This window comes from Eptesicus fuscus, chromosome 17 (genome assembly GCF_027574615.1).
Source record: "Eptesicus fuscus isolate TK198812 chromosome 17, DD_ASM_mEF_20220401, whole genome shotgun sequence".
NCBI lineage: Eukaryota > Metazoa > Chordata > Mammalia > Chiroptera > Vespertilionidae > Eptesicus > Eptesicus fuscus.
Genome location: NC_072489.1, coordinates 38875330 through 38893955, shown reverse-complemented (window position 1 = coordinate 38893955; position 18626 = coordinate 38875330). Strand labels below are relative to the sequence as shown.

The following is an 18626-nucleotide window of genomic DNA, read 5'->3' as shown; positions in this document are numbered from 1 at the left end:
TTTTGAGAAATACACTTTACTCATCTGAATGTGTAAATATATACGGTTTATAAATCTCTATATCGCACACATCGGGCATGTGCTCTGTGCCAAGCACAGCACTGGGGCCCTGGGGCAGGATGAATGAGGGCCAAGAAAACCACGAGGTACCTGGTCCGAAAAGGGTAAGTGGTCCTAATGGCCAATGCATTGCATCCATTAAGTACTGTGTGCCGTGCACTATTCTAGACACTGGGACAATCTGATAAAACTGATAAACACCTTACCCCCACGGAACAAAGGCTTAGGGGTCGGGTAGGGCAGGTAATAAGTAAAATGCAGAGTCTGTCAGATGGCGATAAATACAACGGAGAAAAATAAAGCAGAGGAAAGGCGACAGCGTTCGCGAGAGGAGGTTTAAGTAGGGCGCTCCGAGATGGTGACCTCTGAACAAAGAGAGCCAAGGTGAGCATTCCAGACAGAGGCCCCGAGGCAGGAGCCCGAGGTGCGGCGGGGGGCAGCTGGAGGAGATGAGGTCAGAGAGGGTGTGGGCCTCCTTGTGGGTGGCCCCATAAGCGTTTTAAGGATTTCGGCTTTACTCAGCGTGAAGCAAGGAACCAGTGGGCAGCGTGAGAGACGGGCTGGTCTGGCACGGAGAAAGCAGGGCAGCGGAGGCCGGCGGGAGGCTGGTGGCAGGCTGGGAACCAGTCTTCCTACGCAACCCAGTGCCCTTTCCTCTTATTAGCTAGCTCTTGGCCCGCCCCCCAGACAGGAGGCCTGAGCTGTAAAGGTCAGAACCCACAGCGAACTCCAGCCTGGAGGAAGTTCTCTAGGACGGTTCTGGATTCCAAATACTGGACCACACCGTGCGACGGTCTCACTGGCATTGTAAACGCACCCAGACGGGCTTCCCTCGCTAGGGGGGCGCCAGCTGGGTAGCCTCGGGCCAGTCTTTGAACCTCAGGCCGACCCTGTCACCCCGGCGGCAAAATGGGGCCAGGGGCCCTGTCTGCCCCGTAGGTTCCAGAGATCATTCGATTGCACCTTTTGCACGTCATTATCGTCTACAGAAGGCACAGGTGAAGATGGGGCCGCTCTCAGAGGGCGGACTGCGCACAGCACCTCTTATCGTTTTACAAAGCGCCCAGCCCGGGTCTGTCGGAACCTGCGTGCTTCTCCCCTAGCGCCCTCGGCGGTGCTGGGGTGGCCCCGAGACCCGACCCCAGGCTCTTTCTCGGACCGACTCCCTAACCCTCGGCGGGACACTGGGCGGGGAGGACGCGCGGGGCGGGCGGCCTCACCACTGCCTGGGCGGAGCCGCCCCCGCCCCCCCCCGCCCGCCCCGCGCTCCCGGCCCGCGGCGCGCGCACTCGGAGAGCTGCCGGGGGAGCCCAGCGCGCCCGCCGCGTCCTGCCGCGTCTGTCTTCGCGGGTCGCCGCTCGCCTTCGCGGTGCCATGACCACCGAGCAAATAGTTCTCCAGGGCCCGGGGCCATGGGGCTTCCGCCTCGTGGGGGGCAAGGACTTCGAGCAGCCTCTCGCCATTTCCCGGGTAAGAGCAGCCTGGGGCGCGCGGGGAGCCGGGTGCGCCGCGGCTGGGGAGCGGCGTGACCCGGGGGGGGAACCTGGGAGGCCGGGGCCCCGTGGGCGCTGTCGGAGACGGCGGTTTCGGGAGCCGGGGACGGAGCTGGGGCTGCGGGCGCAGCCAGGTGCGCCGGGAGCACCGCGCACGGAGCGCTTCCCGCGCGCCTCGGGCCCGCCGCCCCTTCCCAGACGCTGCGCTCCGGGGAGCGCCGGGCGGCCGCCTGCCTGCGCGCAGTTCCCGGGTCCGTGAGAAAGGACAAGGCACTTTTCGTGCCTGCGCCCCGGGAGCGCGTCCAGGCGTGTGGACGCGCTTTGTCCGGCGGCGAGAGGACCAGGGTCCCCGCAGACCCCGCACACTGGGAGCTAACACCTTGCGGTTCTTCAAAGGCTCAGAGTGGCGGAAGGTCGTTTGGAAACGCCCGGACCATCTGTACAGTGAGGTGGGTGGGGGGGAAGTTCACTGGGGCCAGTGAGATGAACTTTAAACACCTCCCAAACAACTCGTTTCTCACTCTTTGGACCCGATCCATGGCCAGGTCTCACCTCCCTAATGCCTTTTGGGAAAAAAGTGGAATTTTGGAAACAACCCTCCCCCCCCCCCCCCAATAAACCTTTTTGGACATTCTCCTCCCCCTGCGGGAGTGGCCGTGATCATATTTCTTTCTGGCATTCCCGGATTATCAGCCCATCAGCACTTTTCGAAACCCCGGGAATACTTGAATCAGAGGAATAATTAAATTCTTACAAGGGCCTCCTCTCTTTGGAAGGGCCCAGGTTCCGTCAGAGACCTCCGGACCCGTCACCCTCAAATGAGGCAGAAACCGCGGGAGACCCAGCCTCAGTGTTGAGGCCCAGGCTTTGGTCATGAGCCTGGGCTACAGGCAAGGCTGAGGCCCCACTGAGAGTCATCACCTTCACTGCCTGCTCCTACAAGGCGGCCAATCCACATTTGTGGACCAAATGAAGAAAAGGAGCAGAAAGCACTGCCTGGTGTCCTCGCCTTGCCTTCAGGTCTCACGTTCCATTGTTGGGCCCATCTGCTAAAGCTGACCCTAAACTTGCCTCTTCAGCTACCAGATGATCTTTTTTCTTGGAGGGGAGTGAGAGTGGAGAGAGAAGGGGAAGATCCCTATGGGTCCTTTTGACTGAAGTCCCTGCCACCAGCAGCTGACGAATACAGTGGGAGGTGCAGGAGGAAAAGAATTAGGGGCCTCCTCTTGGATTCTCTGCCCACACTTCCTTTCAGGTGGGGCTGTGGGACTGAGGAGGTTTTCTCTGATCCCCCTCCGCCCCCCACCTCCCAGAAAAAGGCAGGTGTCAAGAGTTCTTAGGCCCTATCTTCCCCCTATCCCCCACCTGCTGCCCTGCAGGGACCTCTTTGATTGTTACGGCAGGTACAGGCCGTCTCCCCAAATTCCTCAAGTGCAGAAACTGTGCCTTCTCCTTATCTGGATCCCCCCCCCCCCCCAAGCCTGGCACAGAGCTGAACCTGGCCATGCCCAGTAAATCTTTTCAGGCTTATTAATAAAGTGCCCGCCCAGGGAAGGCACATTTAGACTCGCTTACCTCATAGTCCATTTGTCCCCACTCTTTGTGTCTATAATTAACCTGTCAGCCCTCTCCACTTCTGAATTTGTATATGACATGCAACCTCTTTTTTTTAAGAAGTGGAAGATCTATTGGCAATCTGTTAAAAGGGCAGTTACTTGCCTGGCATTTTAACTGCTTTCAAAAGTTGACGTAGGCGGCACTGTGTAGGTATGACAAAGTATGGGTTGGAAAGCAACACTGTAAATTCATTAGTTTGTACTTTCACGTATTAATTCATTTATTTGTTATCACATGTTTAATCAGCACGTTCCAGAAACCGCAAAGCCCTGGGGGTCTCCGAAATGAGAGGATACAACTCTCTTCTCAAGGTGTCCATGGTCTAGTGAAGGAAGCTAATCTTTACCTTGGCAGGTGCTGTAATTGAAAAGCGAAAAGTGACTCAGAAGAGGTGACATTCTCATGCTTATGAGACAGTGACTTACTTATTTCTTCATCTCATTTATTTCCAAATGGAAAAATGGGGGCCTGCTCCTGGGAATGGGAAAGTGGCCGCCTGAGATCTGGCGTTGGCCTGGTTTCTGCTGCTTCCTCGGCGGAACCTGGGGTGAGCCTTCTGTTGTGGAGGCTGCCCCCCTAACTGCAGTGGAGATAACCCCGGCCACTGGCTGTGAGGTGCGGTATGCGAGAGTGCTCTGTAAACTGAACAATAGTGAGGAGGCGTGAGCACTGAGCTGGAGAGGTACACACCTTCTGGTTGGTAGGTGTGTTACAGTTATCATCCTGGGCAGATCGAGTTTGCTAGTGTGGGTTTGGATATGTAGACTTTGAGTCTCCACACCAAAGCAAACCATAAAATTAGGCCTGGAGAGGAGTGCCTTTTAGTTAGTTAGGTTTGCTTTCTCTTGCATGGATTATTCTGGTATTGGCTCTAGTCTTTTGTTAAATTGCTAAAGCTTCTGGATATAACTCTAATCCGAGTACTTGAAATTGCTTTTTACATATATATATATATATATATATATATATATATATATTTTTTTTTTTTATTGATTTTAGAGAGGAAGGGAGAGGGAGAAAGAGAAACATCCATGATGAGAATCATTGCTTGGCTGCCTCCTGCACGCCCCCTACTGGGGATCAAGCCTGAAACCCAGGCATGTGCCCTTGACCAGAGTTGAACCTGGGACCCTTCAGTCTGCAGGGAATGCTCTATCCCAGTGGTCGGCCAACTCATTAGTCAACAGAGCCAAATATTAACAGTACAACGATTGAAATTTCTTTTGAGAGCCAAATTTTTTAAACTTAAACTTCTTCTAACGCCACTTCTTCAAAATAGACTTGCCCAGGCCGTGGTATTTTGTGGAAGAGCCACACTCAAGGGGCCAAAGAGCCGCATGTGGCTCGCGAGCCGCAGTTTGCCGACCACTGCTCTATCCACTGAGCCAAACGGGCTAGGGCTTGTTGTGTGTGGTGTTTTTTTTAAAAACTTATTTTTTGTGAAATAAAGTCATAAAATATAATTGCATAGCAAATGATTATAAAGTAAATAATGCCTGTATAATCACCACCACCCAGGTCAAGAAATAGAACATAGCCAGCGCCCCGGAAGCTCACTACCCATAACCCTATCATGACTTATGCTTATCACCTTGCTTTTCTTTATGGTTTCACCACCCAAATTTGCCTCCTGAACACCATAGCTTAATTTTCCCTGTTTCTGAGCAGACTTCATGCAGAATACATTGTGTGTGTAGCTAACGTCTGCTCCTCCACGTTTTCATCTATGTTATTGTGGTGACTTAACATTTCAGTCCAGCTTTTCAACTTTAAATGGACATAAATTAGCTTTCTTCCTTTCCCAGTTTCTTAATTAACTTCTACTTTGGACTCCCTGAGGATGCACACATTGGCCACTGTCCCCTGAGGTTTTTTTTTTTCTGCTCCAAATCTACAGTTGTCTGTCCCCTTGAGTTTTTGTTATTCTGTGTCAATTTCCTCTTTAAAAAAAAAAAACCACATACATTTTTATTGATTTCAGAGAGGAAGGGAGAGGGAGAGTCATTGATCGGCTGCCTCCTTCCGGCCCCACCCTGGGGATGGAGCCCCCAACCCCGACCGGAATCCAGCGGTGACCTCCTGGTTCACAGGTCAATGCTCAGCCACTGAGCCAGGCAGCTGGGCTCTATGTCAATTTCTCATTTCCTCCAGTTGCTTTCAAGGGAAGATTTCAGAGAATCCACACCCAGGTCCACATTGCTGCTGGGTGTATGTTGACTGTTTTTCTCTCCCAGCAACTGACAAAAGACAGGAAGGGGCGGGGCCAGAGATTGGGGTGCTGTTGTGGGAGGAGCTGCTCATTTTCCTCTTGAGTCCCGGGGACGCCTTTGCTGAGAGCCTGTGGTTTTGTGGCGAATTGCTCAATGTAACTAAGGGGTGCTTAGTAATAGGTGCTCTGTAGCCAGAGGGCCTTTTCTGATTTTTCAAGAGCGTTATATCCAGACTCACGTAGGTTTACATCATGGCATAAAGGTCAGGGCTCATCTGTCCGATTATGAAAACCAAGAAATGTCCATGAAGGCTCATTAGGCGTTAATGGCCCCTTGCTCGGTACTCCCTCATTCTGTGAAACCCATTACCTGAGAAATATTAGCCACTCCAGCTGGTCACAGCTGATCTAAGGAGATAGGGGGAAGAGGATGGATCAAAGGGGAATAGCATGTGAGTGAATGCTTGAGCCGCCTGGCCTGAAATTTACCAAGCCATGTCATGACCCCGAACCAGAGGCCCCCCTCTCCCCCCCTTTGTGGATATCAAAGGGGCTGCTTTGTCTTTGAGGAGGAGAGAGGGAAGGAGAATGGCTTTAAGGTATTGCAGCCTGGCAGGTGACTGCGAGGAGAGGACCAGCTCACCACTGAGGTCACACGGTCCTGCTGGTCAGGACTGGGAAAAGCACCAAGGAATTGCTTTTGTGCTGGGACCAGGCTTGTCCTGGCTTCCAAGCCGTGCTCATTCCTTAGGCTGTGCCTTGCATTGTGCTCATTCCTTAGGCTGTGCCTTGCATTGTGCTCATTCCTTAGGCTGTGCCTTGCGTTGCTCCGCGGAGCAGAAGAACGCGGGCGTTGGCCTTTCACAGAGAGGAAGGTCAGGTCCCCATAGCCTGGGGGATTGGCTAGGACTTAGGTTAGGGGTGGTGGTTATTGCACACGGGGCTCCTGGGGCTTGTTGGGAGACTTTTGAGAGACTCAGTGGCTTCTTGATACATTAAGGTATTCTGTTTTGCTATCTGCTTTTTAATTCTATTCCTACCTAAGAAATGATGGTTGTTCTTTCAGACGGAGAGCAGGAAGTCTCTCTGAACTGCCATGCTTAGTGTTAAGAGCTTCCGTTTGCACTGAGCATGAAATGAAGCTTGATTAAGGCACAAATCCTCTAATGTACCTGAACCCCACTTGATTGCCACATTGCCTTGAGAAAATGGTCATAGAGTAATCAAGAACATTTTGACACGTTCTTGGGGTTTTCAGGACAACCTACATAAAATCATACAGTTTCACTTTGCCCCAGCCATGGGTGGTTCTTAAAGGCCTATGACACTATGAGATTCAACTTGAATCCCAAATTTCATTATTCTCGTCTCGTTCCATATAATACGATCTTCATTTAGGCTATCTCACCTACTTGTAAAGAGGATTTAAATTGATTTACAACACCAAACACGTATTTAGAGTATTTAAAACATAACACACATAATAGGATTTATGAACATAGAACAAAAGAGAGATGGGTCCGGACCTTTAAATCAGGTGGTTTCTGAAATTTAATTGTGTACTATGTTTAGCTGTGAGTTTTCTGGCCAAGGCAAAACAGGAACCAGGTTGAGTTATTGACACATCTGGAATGAAATTACTTCTACAATACTCCGTTTGCAAAGAGCTTCAAGGATTTTGACCAACATTATAGGGACTGTATTTTATAAAAAAACACTCCTTTGATAAGAGGTTAGAGAAATACTTTTCTAATGGACGTTTCTCTCAAGGGCCTTCTGTGCACTTTAACAGGAGTGTAAGCCCTTACAGTTGTTTTTGGAGGAGCTGAGATGTGGGTCTAAGTATTTTTTTGTTTACCTTGATGAGTTAACATCATTCAGGAAGAGTACTTCGGGGAAAGGATAGTCAACATCCCCCTTGATGTTTCCAAACCTGGTAAACACCAGAATTTCCTGGGAAGCTTTTTTAAAAAAAAAGTAGATTATGGTCTCACTGTGTAGACCTTCAGTAGATCTAAGGTGGGGTGTGGAGATCTGTGTATTTTTTATAACCCCTAGGGGATCTGATGACTAACTTGTTTAGGAACCATTGCCTCATCCTTGCAAATACTAGTTTTCCTGACTTATTGGTGAGTTGGGTCAAATGCAAGGGTCAAGGTTAACAATGTTCTGTGAATATTCAGGAAATGGGCCTATATTCTGTCCACAGGTAAAAGTCGGAGACTCTTCTGAATAGAGACCATTTCTCCCCTGGGGTGCGGGGTTCTGCATCAGAACTGTGCAAACTGTTTGACAAACATCTGGTTAAAATCCCCATTTCTACCAGAAGGACAGCAGTGCAGTTTGTCATCTGGACTGGAACACTTGAAATGGAAGTGCTTTTGATAATCAAGATGGGAAAGTTGGTTACTATCCTGTGCGAACCAGGGCATCTTATAATCTTAGTCATAAAATGTTTCTACATATAATTTTGTTTTACATAACTTTCTTTTTTTGCCAGTCCTCACCTGAGGATATGTTTTTATTGATTTGAGAGAGAGCGGAAGGAAGGAGACAGAGAGAGAGAGAGATGAACATTGATTGGTTGCCTCCCTTAACGCACCCCAACTGGGGATTGAACCTGCAACCTAGGTATGTGCCCTGACCGGGAATTGAACCTGTGACCTTTTGGTGTACGGGATGATGCTCTAACCAACTGAGCCATCCAGCCAGGGCAGCTTTACCTAACTTTTTAACTAGGCCAGGGGTTAGTTACAAACACATTTGCATGAAGGGGTCAGGAGGCAACATAAATGAGTTTTGACTCAGGGATGAGGGAGTAAGAAAATGAAATTAATAGCTCCAAGAATGATGATAATGGCAGCTGGTACGAAGTTTCTGTGTTGAGGGCAATAGAGCTTGGGAGTGTGGGGGGTGGGCTGTGGCTGAATGGAGAGCGTATGTCCCATCTAGAGGGTACAAGCTCTGTAGCTGGTGCTGAGGGTTGCCATCGGGAATATAGATCCAGAATGCCTAGGTTTTCTGATTTTTCACAAGAAACTGAGAATCTAGGGGTTTTGTATGAAATTTATTGACATGTAATTATTACCAAGTAATTTAAGTTAAAAAAAAAATAAAACAAGATTGCAGGCTGGATTCATTTCATGGGCCTCCAGCTTTCAATGTTGAGCCTGGGGAGTTAAAGGAACCCCATCTAGCTGTCAATGCAACACGCCCTTTTAATGGAACAGCCTTCTGCAAGGCTCACTGGGGAAGCCAGCCTCCCAGTGGTTGGCCTGGAGGCTGACTGGGTGGCCCTGAATGGGCCTGTTTCTTTGAACTGCCATCAGGAGAGTGTTGTCATTCAGTCACCTTAATCTCAGCAAAACTAAGGCTTGGTGGCTGTTTCTTGGCAGCGACTGGGCAGTTGAGTCAAATGCTATGTTTAGATTCCTTTGTTGTTCTCCATTGTCTCCCAGATAAGGTACAATCTTGTGAGAAGGAAAATAACAGGGCCCTTGCAGTCTGATCTCCTTACATGTCCAGCCTCATCCCCTTCCTCTCCCTTCAGGTCCTGGGTTTCATCCATGCCAGTCCACATGCTGTTCCTATCACTGGGTGTGCGTTTTCCCGTCTCCTGCAGTGTCTTTGCACAGTTTTAAGCAACATCTCCTCCAGGGAGTCTTCCCTGATTCTACCCTTAGGTTCCCACTGCCTCTTTGCTTGCTTCTAGCACAGCTCTCATCCGCTGTTGTACATGCCTGTCTTTCTTAGGAGGTTGTGATTGATCCTTCTCCATCTGGATTCCAGTGCCTGTGTGGATACCGGAAGCTACAAATAATAGCTCTCGTTTTTAGCGTTTGACAGTATGCTCTGGCTGAATCATCTCATGTGATCCTCACAACAGCCTTCTGTTGTCAGGACTGCTACCATCCCCATTTCAGAGATGAGAAGAGTGAGGCACACAAAGGTGAAATATCCCTCCCAGGGACACTTAGTTTATAAGTGGCAGAGACAGGACTTGCACCCTGACCATCTGACTTCAGAAGCCACATCTTCATCAACAAGCTACACTGTCTTTCAGAATGTACTTCAGGAATGACTGTGTGATGAGTGAATGAATGAATGAGTGAGTGAATGAGTGAGAGAGGAAGGATAAAGTGGAAACATGCCATTATCACAGGGGAAGGTTACCTCTTCATTGGTCATGGCCGGGGTGGGTATGCGTGCAGTTCTACCTAACAGCAGTATGTAAGTATTTAGATGTAAATTGAAGGAAGCAAGAGAGCTATATCAGAGTTCTAGTCTGCACCATTTAGAAGTGAAATTGAACTCTTCACAACCTTCTGTGTGCTCAGGAGTCTGTTAGCATCCCACAGGCTTTAAAGATGCAAGGAGGAGCTTGCAGTGCAGGGCGAGTGTGCACCCTGCCTCTGAGCAGGTCTGCGGGCGGGACAGGAGCAAAGAAGGCATGAGCGGATTCTGCGGAAAAGAGCAGGTTGGTCATTAGTGGAAACCATTGTGCCTAAAACCCATTCTTAGGCAGCAGGAGTTGTGTGATTGAGTTGTGTGGTCTCTGGGGAAGAAAGCTGGAAAAGGGGTTTTGAGGATGTCCATTCAATTAATGGGTCTGTTTCTTTGGAGGAGAGGATAGGATTTCCATTTTAGAAATTGAAGCTGACTCCATCATGAGCTGATTCCGATGGTGCTTGATGGTCAGGAGGAAATTAGAAAGGACATTGTGGCATACTGGGTTAAGTGGATGGACTCTGGAGCCCACAGCCTGCCACTCACCAGCTCATAACCTCAGGAAAGCCACTTAACCCCTGTACCTCCATTTCCTCATCTGTAATGATGCAGTAATAGTCCCACCTGATCTTATCACGAGGATTGGTAAGTTAACCCTTGACCAAAACTGATGATTATGAAGAATGGAGAGTGTGGTAAGGATTGGAGTCCACCAGTCAAGATGGGAACTAACTGGTGTTGGAGATCGGTCTCCCTGAGGCCCTTCAGTCTGTGTTCTGATTTGTATATTTTATAAGGGACGAGGTTGCCCGGCTCCAGCTCAGTACAGAGCAATTGAGCTGACGGGGCACCCAGGCAGCAGCAGGATCTGTGACACTCCCGTACCTTTTGTAGAATGTGATGAGTCTCTTTAATTCTGGATTTCTCTTTCGCTTTGGGCTTGAAGCATCTGCTTGTGGCTTTGTGGTAAAGCAGAAAGGGAGTCTGGTGTCAAGTTCAGGCTCAAGCCGTTAGCTGGGTGAACTTGAGTCAGTCACAGCTTCTGTGAGTCAGTTTCCTCATCTGTCATTGTTGTATGTTGGTGGTGAGGTCATTATTAAAATCTCAAAGAGGAGATTGGGTGTGAAAGGGCTTTGTAGAAGGCAAATATACATATTTTTCATTTTTAAAATATATTTTTATTGATTTCTGAGAGGAAGGGAGAGGGAGATAGAAACATCAATGATGAGAGAGGATCACTAATTGGCTGCCTCCTGCATGCTCCCTACTTGGGATGGAGCCAGCAATCTGGGCATGTGCCCTGATCTGGAATCAAACTGTAACCTCCTGGTTCATAGGTCAATGCTCACCTGGCTGGGTGAAGGCAAATCTGTAATTTGTTTAAGTCATTTAAAAAACCCCAAAAACCCAACAGCTCATAAAAGAATGAATTTAATCGGTTTATGTGTAATTTCATCCAAGTCCCATCTGATGATGTTGTCTTGTAACACTCTGAGATTTCCTTTAGCTTCCCATCGGTTTGGCTTAAAAAAAAAAAAAAAAAAGTAGATGGAAAGATAGATGGCCAGGCCTTGATTACTCAGGCTCAGGGCTCTTGAGACTGGTTCTAGCTTGTCCTGGACCTGTGGGATGTTCTGAGCAGAAATGCCTCTCCCACAGGACAGTTTGAACCAAATGCTGGAAATTCCAGAGCTCTTAGCCGCTGAGTATCTCAAGAGAAATACTTGGAAATACATAAAATCAAGGGAAACTTCCTTTTTCATCTTTTCAAACTTTTTCTCCCACTCCCATCATTTTAGTTTTGTGAGTGGTCACGTTCCAGGGTAGCCATGCCGAGGGAAATGATGATTTGATCCCTTTTTAAAATAGTCACATTTTTAAAGGATAAAATTAAGTAGCATGAATGCATATTTAATAACACTAGATATTCTAGATTCCATCATTCATTGGACAACTGTTTATTGAGTGCCTACTATGTGCTAGGCATGGTGCTGGGCACTGGGGATACCACAGCGCCAAAGGCAGACAAAATCTGCCCTCACACACCTTCCTGTTTAGTAGGTCCTCAGACATTAAGTAAATTAACCCACAAAACAGATGGACAAACCTAGTGTGACAAGTGCCTCGATGAAGAAGGATGATGGGGGATATAACTTAGATTGGAGGCGAGGGAAGGCTTCTGAGAAAGGGCTCTTGAAGCTGAGGCCTGAAGGGTGAGACGTTCATCAGGCAGAGGCCACAGCAGGTGCTAAGGTCCCGCAGTGGGAAAGAAACAAGGAACCCCGGTAGCTAGAGTTTAGTGGGGGAATGGCAGGAAGTAGGTTAGGAGGGAGGCATGGTCGTTAGGCACCTGGCTGATGATTTTGGATTTTATCTTTAGCCCCATTAGATTCGGTCATAGACATGAGTTTGATCAGGCTCCTTCCTCTGGAGGTAGAGCTTGCCAATCTAGAAGCATTGCTAATCCCAAATGAAGTGATGCCCAGGGCCATTTTTTAAACAAGGGGTGTACTGTTCTTGAGAAAAAAAAAACGGAGCTATACATGAAGTGATGTCAGATCAGTCTCCTCCGGAGAGGAATCCGTCTTCACGGCCTGTGCTGCGGACTCAGAGGCCAGTTCCACCATGCTGGCTGAAGGAAAGCAGCCACGCTTGTCTGTGGTGCGCATGTCTCTTCCCAGTGGCCGGGGGAGAAAAGGTCTGACCTTGGCTCGCTGGTAGATGGACGATGGGAAAGCCCGAAAGGAAGTTGAGGTCAAGATCTCTGCCCTGGTTTCCACGTCCTGCTGCATTCCAGGAGAGTGTTGCCTGGTAACGTCAGAGCCTGTCTAAGCCAGAAGGGACCTCCAGGATCCAGTCATCCCCTCTTCAGTTTACAGGGTTGGGTGCTAATGGGGAGATGGACCCCGACAGCACACCAGCCACCTCGGAGGTGCCGGCCTTGTCATTGAGGTGAAGTTGGAAACTGGCTGCTGAAGCCACATCAGATGCGGGGGCTTAGGGCTTGAGCCTTGTGTCTTGCTGTGGTGCCTGGGAGGGCCTCTTACCCCTGGGTCAGCCTTACAGAGGCGCACGCGTCACGAGATCCTCGGCCGTTGGCTCCCAGGGGTCCAGGGCCCTCTCCAAGGGGGGGCCACAACCTGTGGTCGCTGGGAGTCTGGGTGTGTTGCCATCACTCTGCTGCGGGGGGACTTGGAATTCTCATTAAGAAAAGTATTTTTTTTTTTAATACATTTTTTATTTATTTTTAGAAAGAGAGGATGGGAGAGGGAGAACAAAACATCCATCAGCTGCCTCCTGCATGCCCCCTACCGGGGATCAAGCCCCAAACCCAGGCATGTGCCCTTGACTGGGAATCAAACTGGCAACCTTTTGGTGTACAGGACAACATGCAACCGACTGAGCCACACCGGCCAGGGCTTCAGGGAAGCCTTTTATGTCACAGTCATGGAATGACACTGGCATGGTAGTAATGATTTTAGTATGGAGCCTAATAACGAGAAATTACGCCGAGGTTAATACTGCTTCACACTGAGTTTGTATTTCATTTGCCACACTACAGCATGTGTGTTTATTTGAATAACAGTTGGACATCTGTGTGTGAGGCACGATATTTGTTCAGTTCACATGGAATAGTCAGTAGGCAGATGGGTTTTGATGACCCGTTGCAGTAATTGATTCACTCCCCCAAGCATCGGGGGCCCGATAATTTGGAACCATTGGCTCAGAAGCATTGTCCTGCAGTAAACCAGCCCCTATAGAAAATGACCCTAATCATAGCCAGCTTCTTGGGCGGGAGGGAATGAGCCAGTGTAAATACTAAACCCACTCTACAGACTTAAAAATACTCTTACTGCCTTTTTGTTGTTGTTAATCCTCACCCGAGGATATTTTTTCATTGGTTTTTAGAGAGAGTGGAAGGGAGGCGGAGAGACAGAGAAAATCGATGTGAGAGAGACACATCGATTGGTTGCCTCCCGCACATGCCCTGACCCCAGTCGGGGATCGAGCCTGCAACCGAGGTATGTGCCCTAGACTGGAATCCAACCCAGGACCCTTCATTCTGCAGGCCAGCGCTCTATACCCTGAACCAAACCAGCTAGGGCTATTGTCTTTTTTAATTACAAAAGTAATTCAAGCTCATCGTAAAAACCGGAACCATTACAGAAATATATAACTGAACAACTTGGTGTTCAGTGTTCCAATTTGTTTCCGAGCATAAATAACATTAATTCCTAAGGCTTTTATAGACACAGATGTTACTGTACATAATGTTCTCTAAGTGTGTGTGTTTTTAATATAATGGGCAATTTATTTTAAGGAAGCCGCAAGGTTCAGAGGTCTGGTTTCCGGGTTTGAGTCCTAGCTCTGTAATAAACTAGTTGGTTGACTAGTAGTAAATACGGGGTGGGGCAAAAGTAAGTTTATAATTATTCATACGGAAAATAAGACAATAATTAATAAATACTAATATAAGAATAAACTGTATGTTTCACGTACTCACAGCTGTCAACCTACTTTTCCCCACCCTTATAGCAATATGCAAGTTGGGAGACCCCAGGCAGGTCTCTAAAATGGGGACTGGTATTTGTCCTTTCTCACGAGGTTGTTGTAAGGACCCCGTGAGATAGCATGTAGAAAAGGACTTTGTAAACCATAATGTAGTCCATAAATATAAAGGTTTGTTACTGTCGACACGGTTTTCGTCCCTTTCCTTTTTACATGCTTTGATCCACATCCGTGAATACCTGGCCTGGTGATAACTTACTCAGTGGTTGCCTTGGAGACGAGAAGTAACTCGCTCTTTCCCTTTTCCCAGGTTACTCCCGGAAGCAAGGCTGCGATAGCTAATTTATGTATTGGAGACATAATTACAGCCATCGATGGGGAAAATACCAGCAACATGACGCACTTGGAAGCTCAGAACAAAATCAAGGGCTGTGTAGACAACATGACTCTTACAGTATCCAGGTAAGGCTCGGGGAAACACCCATTCCTTTCGGATCCACTGGAAGCTGCTTGTGGCAAGGACTGCCTCTCCCATCTCAGAGTCCCTTACACCCCAGCGCGGTGCCATGTATCCATAGGCAGGTCAAAAGTTCTGTGGAATTGCCCTAGCCGGTTTGGCTCAGTGGATAGAGCATCGGCCTGCGGACTGAAGGGTCCTGGGTTTGATTCCGGTCGAGGACACGGACCTCGGTTGCAGGCTCCTTCCCGGCCCTGGTCGGGGTTCTTGCAGGAGGCAGCCAATCAATGTGTTTCTCTCACATCAATATTTCTCTCTTTCCCTTTCTCTTCCACTCTCTCTAAAAATCAATGGAAAAATATCCTCGGGTGAGGAATAAAAAATAATAATTAAAAAGGTCTGTGGAATTGGAATTTCAGTTGCTTATTTCCCCTCTTAATTGTCATAGTGCTTCTTATATTGTGGGGTCTTTATGCATTTTTTTGTTGTTGTTGTTAATCCTCACCTGAGGATATTATTCCATTGATTTTTAGGGAGAATGGAAGAGAGAGAGTAAGACACATATGACAGGAACATATCGATTGGTTGCCTCCTGCACGAGCCCAGACCAGGGCCTGCGCTGGGGAGGAGCCCGCAGCCAAGGTATGTGCCCTCGACTGGAATCGAACCTGGGACCCTTTGGTCCGCAGGCCGACGCTCTATCCACTGAGCCAAACCAGCTAGGGCTCTGCATTTTCACTTGATCCAGTACCACTTTGAGGAAGTAAGATCGTTAACTATTGCCAAGTATAACGAAATGAAAACTTCCTGGAAACCATTGAGAATCTGCTCAGGACGTGGCTCCTGCCACACCACGCCAGCAGTGGGTCCTGCGCCAGGAGATTACAGTGACAGGGAAAGGTAGCAACCGGCCAGGCGAAGCGCTGAGGGTACGTTCAGGGACACGGCCAGAAAGGAGAGCTGGCTGTTCTCAGAGGCTGCCGAGTGGGGAGAGCGCCCTGGGAGTGGTGATGGGGGTAGAATTCCCGTTCTTTTGTTGAGTCTTGGAAGGAAAGAGCATGATTTCAGAAGCGATTTGATTCAACCTTGATGGCTCCCTAATTTCCTCTTGGATCAAGTTCCCATTCTTCATTCTGATCTGTTACGGTAACCTGCTCTTTAAGGTCTCATTAACCTTAGCTCTTCATCACGAACCCTTGGCTCAGGCTCTCATCGGTGAGTAGGTTTTTGGCTTTCTTCTACCTGCACCACAAGACTGGTGGGAGGACCAAGTGCGGGGCAGGATAGCTAAAACTATGTACACGTCAGTGCCCTATCCTCATGGGAGGTACACATTTTATGACTACCCCCACAAGAGTTCATTTACCCCCCTCATTCATTTTTCCATTTCTATCTCAGTCCAGATCTTCTCCTTCAAGCCTTAGTTTGACATTCACTCACTTTTTCATTAACCAGGGGCCCAGTGCACGAATTTGTGCACCTTGAAAGGAACTGTGGGCTGCAAGACTGTGGTGGGCACAGGGGCGGGTCTCATCCCATTCTCCGTGCCCCCACCCGGCCCATCCTGCTGCTGCCGCTCCTATGCGCTGACGGTGCCAGCCTCGCTTGCACCCGCCGATGGCGCGGAGCAATTGGGGCCGGCGCCAGCAGTGGGTGTGAGCGGGGCTGGCACTGTCACTGGATGTGAGCAGTGGCTGCTGCCCCTATCGCCCCTCAGGAGCAGGGGAGGTGGAGAAGCCCTCAGGGACAATCAGGGCCGGCAGCTGCCGCTTGCACCCACTGACAGCGCCGAGTGATTGGGACAGCACCGGGCGCTGGCAGCAGGTGCGAGCGGTGGCTCTGTCACCGGCAGCAGGTGTGAGTGCCTGGCGGGACCGTGGCGCACGTGGGAGCAGAGAATTTTCAGTAACCACCATACGCACTTGTCCCGATGACAGCGACCGGCGCCCCACCTTGGTCTGGCGCCCCTGCTCACCTGCTCCACCATTCCACCATGGCCGATGCCCGCCATATTCCACACTCTGTCGCCTGCTGCCAACACCCACCATGTTCCGTGCATGCCCCCTGGCAGTCAGCGCATGTCATAGCGACTGGTTGTTCGGTAGTTCCGACATTCGGTCTATTTGCATATTAGGGTTTTATATAGAGAGGTAGTTTAATTGATTTTTGACCCATTTACCAACAAACTGAACAGATTTTACTTCTGTGCTTGAGTAAAATCTTTGTACTGTGCTAGGCACTCTGACAGTACAAAGGTAAGTAAAATATTCTCTCCCTATAAGAGAGAAAAAAAAACCTACACTAATGAAAACTGAGACCAGACTGAGATTGCAATTGATACAGAGAAATCCTTTGCAAGCTCAATAAAGGAGGCATCGCTTTTATTGGGCCCAGACATGCTTCAGGAATAAGTTGGTTATCAGGTTGGATCAAGATCACTGGGAGAGAGAAGGGAGATGCTCATTCTGTTCTGAGCAGAGGTGGGCAGCAGGAGGCATGCTCAGGAGCAGGGAGGCGGCCTGGGGAAGGTTAGCAGTGGCTGAGGGTCCGCGAGACAGTGTAGTGAGGGAGGTCGAGGCTCACGAAATCCCAGCAGCTGGAAAGCCCCTCAGGGCTGAGCGTGGGCAGCTATCAGACACGGCGTAGTCAGACTCGGTGCTTTCGAAAGATCACCCTAGTGGCTAAGTGGAGGGGGAGGCGGGTGGCAGGGTGCTGGCTCAGAGCCTGGGCGTCAGGCCGGAGGGGGCATCTTCTTCCCATTCTGCTTTGGCGTGTATTATTGACTTAGCACGCACGAAAGAGCAGCTTTGTCCCTCTCTTGCAGATCTGAGCATAAAGTCTGGTCTCCTCTCGTGACAGAGGAAGGGAAACGTCACCCGTACAAGATGAACTTGGCCTCTGAACCGCAAGTAAGTACTTGTCCACCCCTGCCACTCCTCGCACGGCCCGGCAAGACGACGCCCGTTTTTTCCTGCCGTGGAGGCCCGGCCATCAGACGGCAGGGAGAGCCCTCCACTGTCCGTGCTGGGTCCTGGCTCCGGTTCAGCTCTTCCCGTAAGGGAACTGCAGGAGGAAAAGGCTGGAAAACCCCAAGGCTGTGACACTGGCCCGGGCTGGAAGCTGGGGGTAGGAAGGCGTTACGGGAAGCGGGGGGAAGCCTTCCTGTGCAGAATGGGGCGGCGGGACCACGTAAAAGCAAGGAGCTGACTCAACTCATTATGGACGTCAGAGACGAATGAATTATGCCGGGGAGGAAGGTACGGTTGAGTCTCGAGGCCTGGACGCTAGAGGAGCTGAGGGGAAGGTTAGCAGTGAGCTCTGCTTCTCTCCTGGTTTCCCACTGTCTGATTTCCATGATCCTGAGGGTGCAAGTCTCCCTTCTTGTTGCAGTGGGACTTCTAGTGAGACCTTAAAATTACGAAAATGAAGTGGCCATTCACAGTGAAAAATGGTAGGGAGTCCATGCACAGTGTGAATTTCCTGGGAAAGTAGATTGTCCCACCCGGCCGGCGTGGCTCAGTGGTTGAGCATCGACCTATGAACCAGGAGGTCACGGTTGGATTCCCGGTCAGGGCACATGCCTGGGCTGCAGGCTCGATTCCCTGTGTGAGGCGTGCAGGAAGCAGCCGATCAGTGATTCTCTTTCATCATTGATATTTCTCTTTCCCTCTCCCTTCCTCTCTCTCTCTCTCTAAAAAAAAAAAAAAGGTGAATAAAAACATATTTTAAAAAAAGGAAGTAGATTGTCCTAGGATCCCATATTTATAAATATTCCTCAGTATTTAGAGTATAGGTGATTTATTACTTTCTTAATTACATCTTGTAAATAAGCTACAGTGAATGGGCATTCTTTTTTAAATAAGGGGAAAAAACCTAAAGAAGAAAGTTTAGGACAAGTGTAAAATTCCATACACTAGACATACTATTTTTCACCAAGTAGGTGTCTGTTGGATAAATAATGAACTATTAGTAAGTTCATAAGTAAATTGACAACAGCTTTTAAAAACTTCTTTTAGACGAGTTTGTGATTGTTATCGATTTAATCCCAATTGAA

At 49.1% G+C, this 18626-nt stretch overlaps 1 protein-coding gene across 1 annotated transcript in view; it reads left to right on the top strand.

Moving 5' to 3' along the window:
- The first annotated feature begins 1330 nt into the window (after positions 1 to 1330).
- PDLIM1 (PDZ and LIM domain 1) overlaps positions 1331 to 18626 on the top strand; it is a 34706-nt gene continuing 17410 nt past the window's right edge. Inside the window, exons 1-3 of the mRNA XM_054729147.1 lie at positions 1331 to 1530; positions 14426 to 14577; positions 17397 to 17481. Coding sequence (XP_054585122.1) covers positions 1435 to 1530; positions 14426 to 14577; positions 17397 to 17481 — 333 coding nt within the window. The 5' untranslated portion in view covers positions 1331 to 1434. The remainder of the gene's footprint in view (positions 1531 to 14425; positions 14578 to 17396; positions 17482 to 18626) is intronic.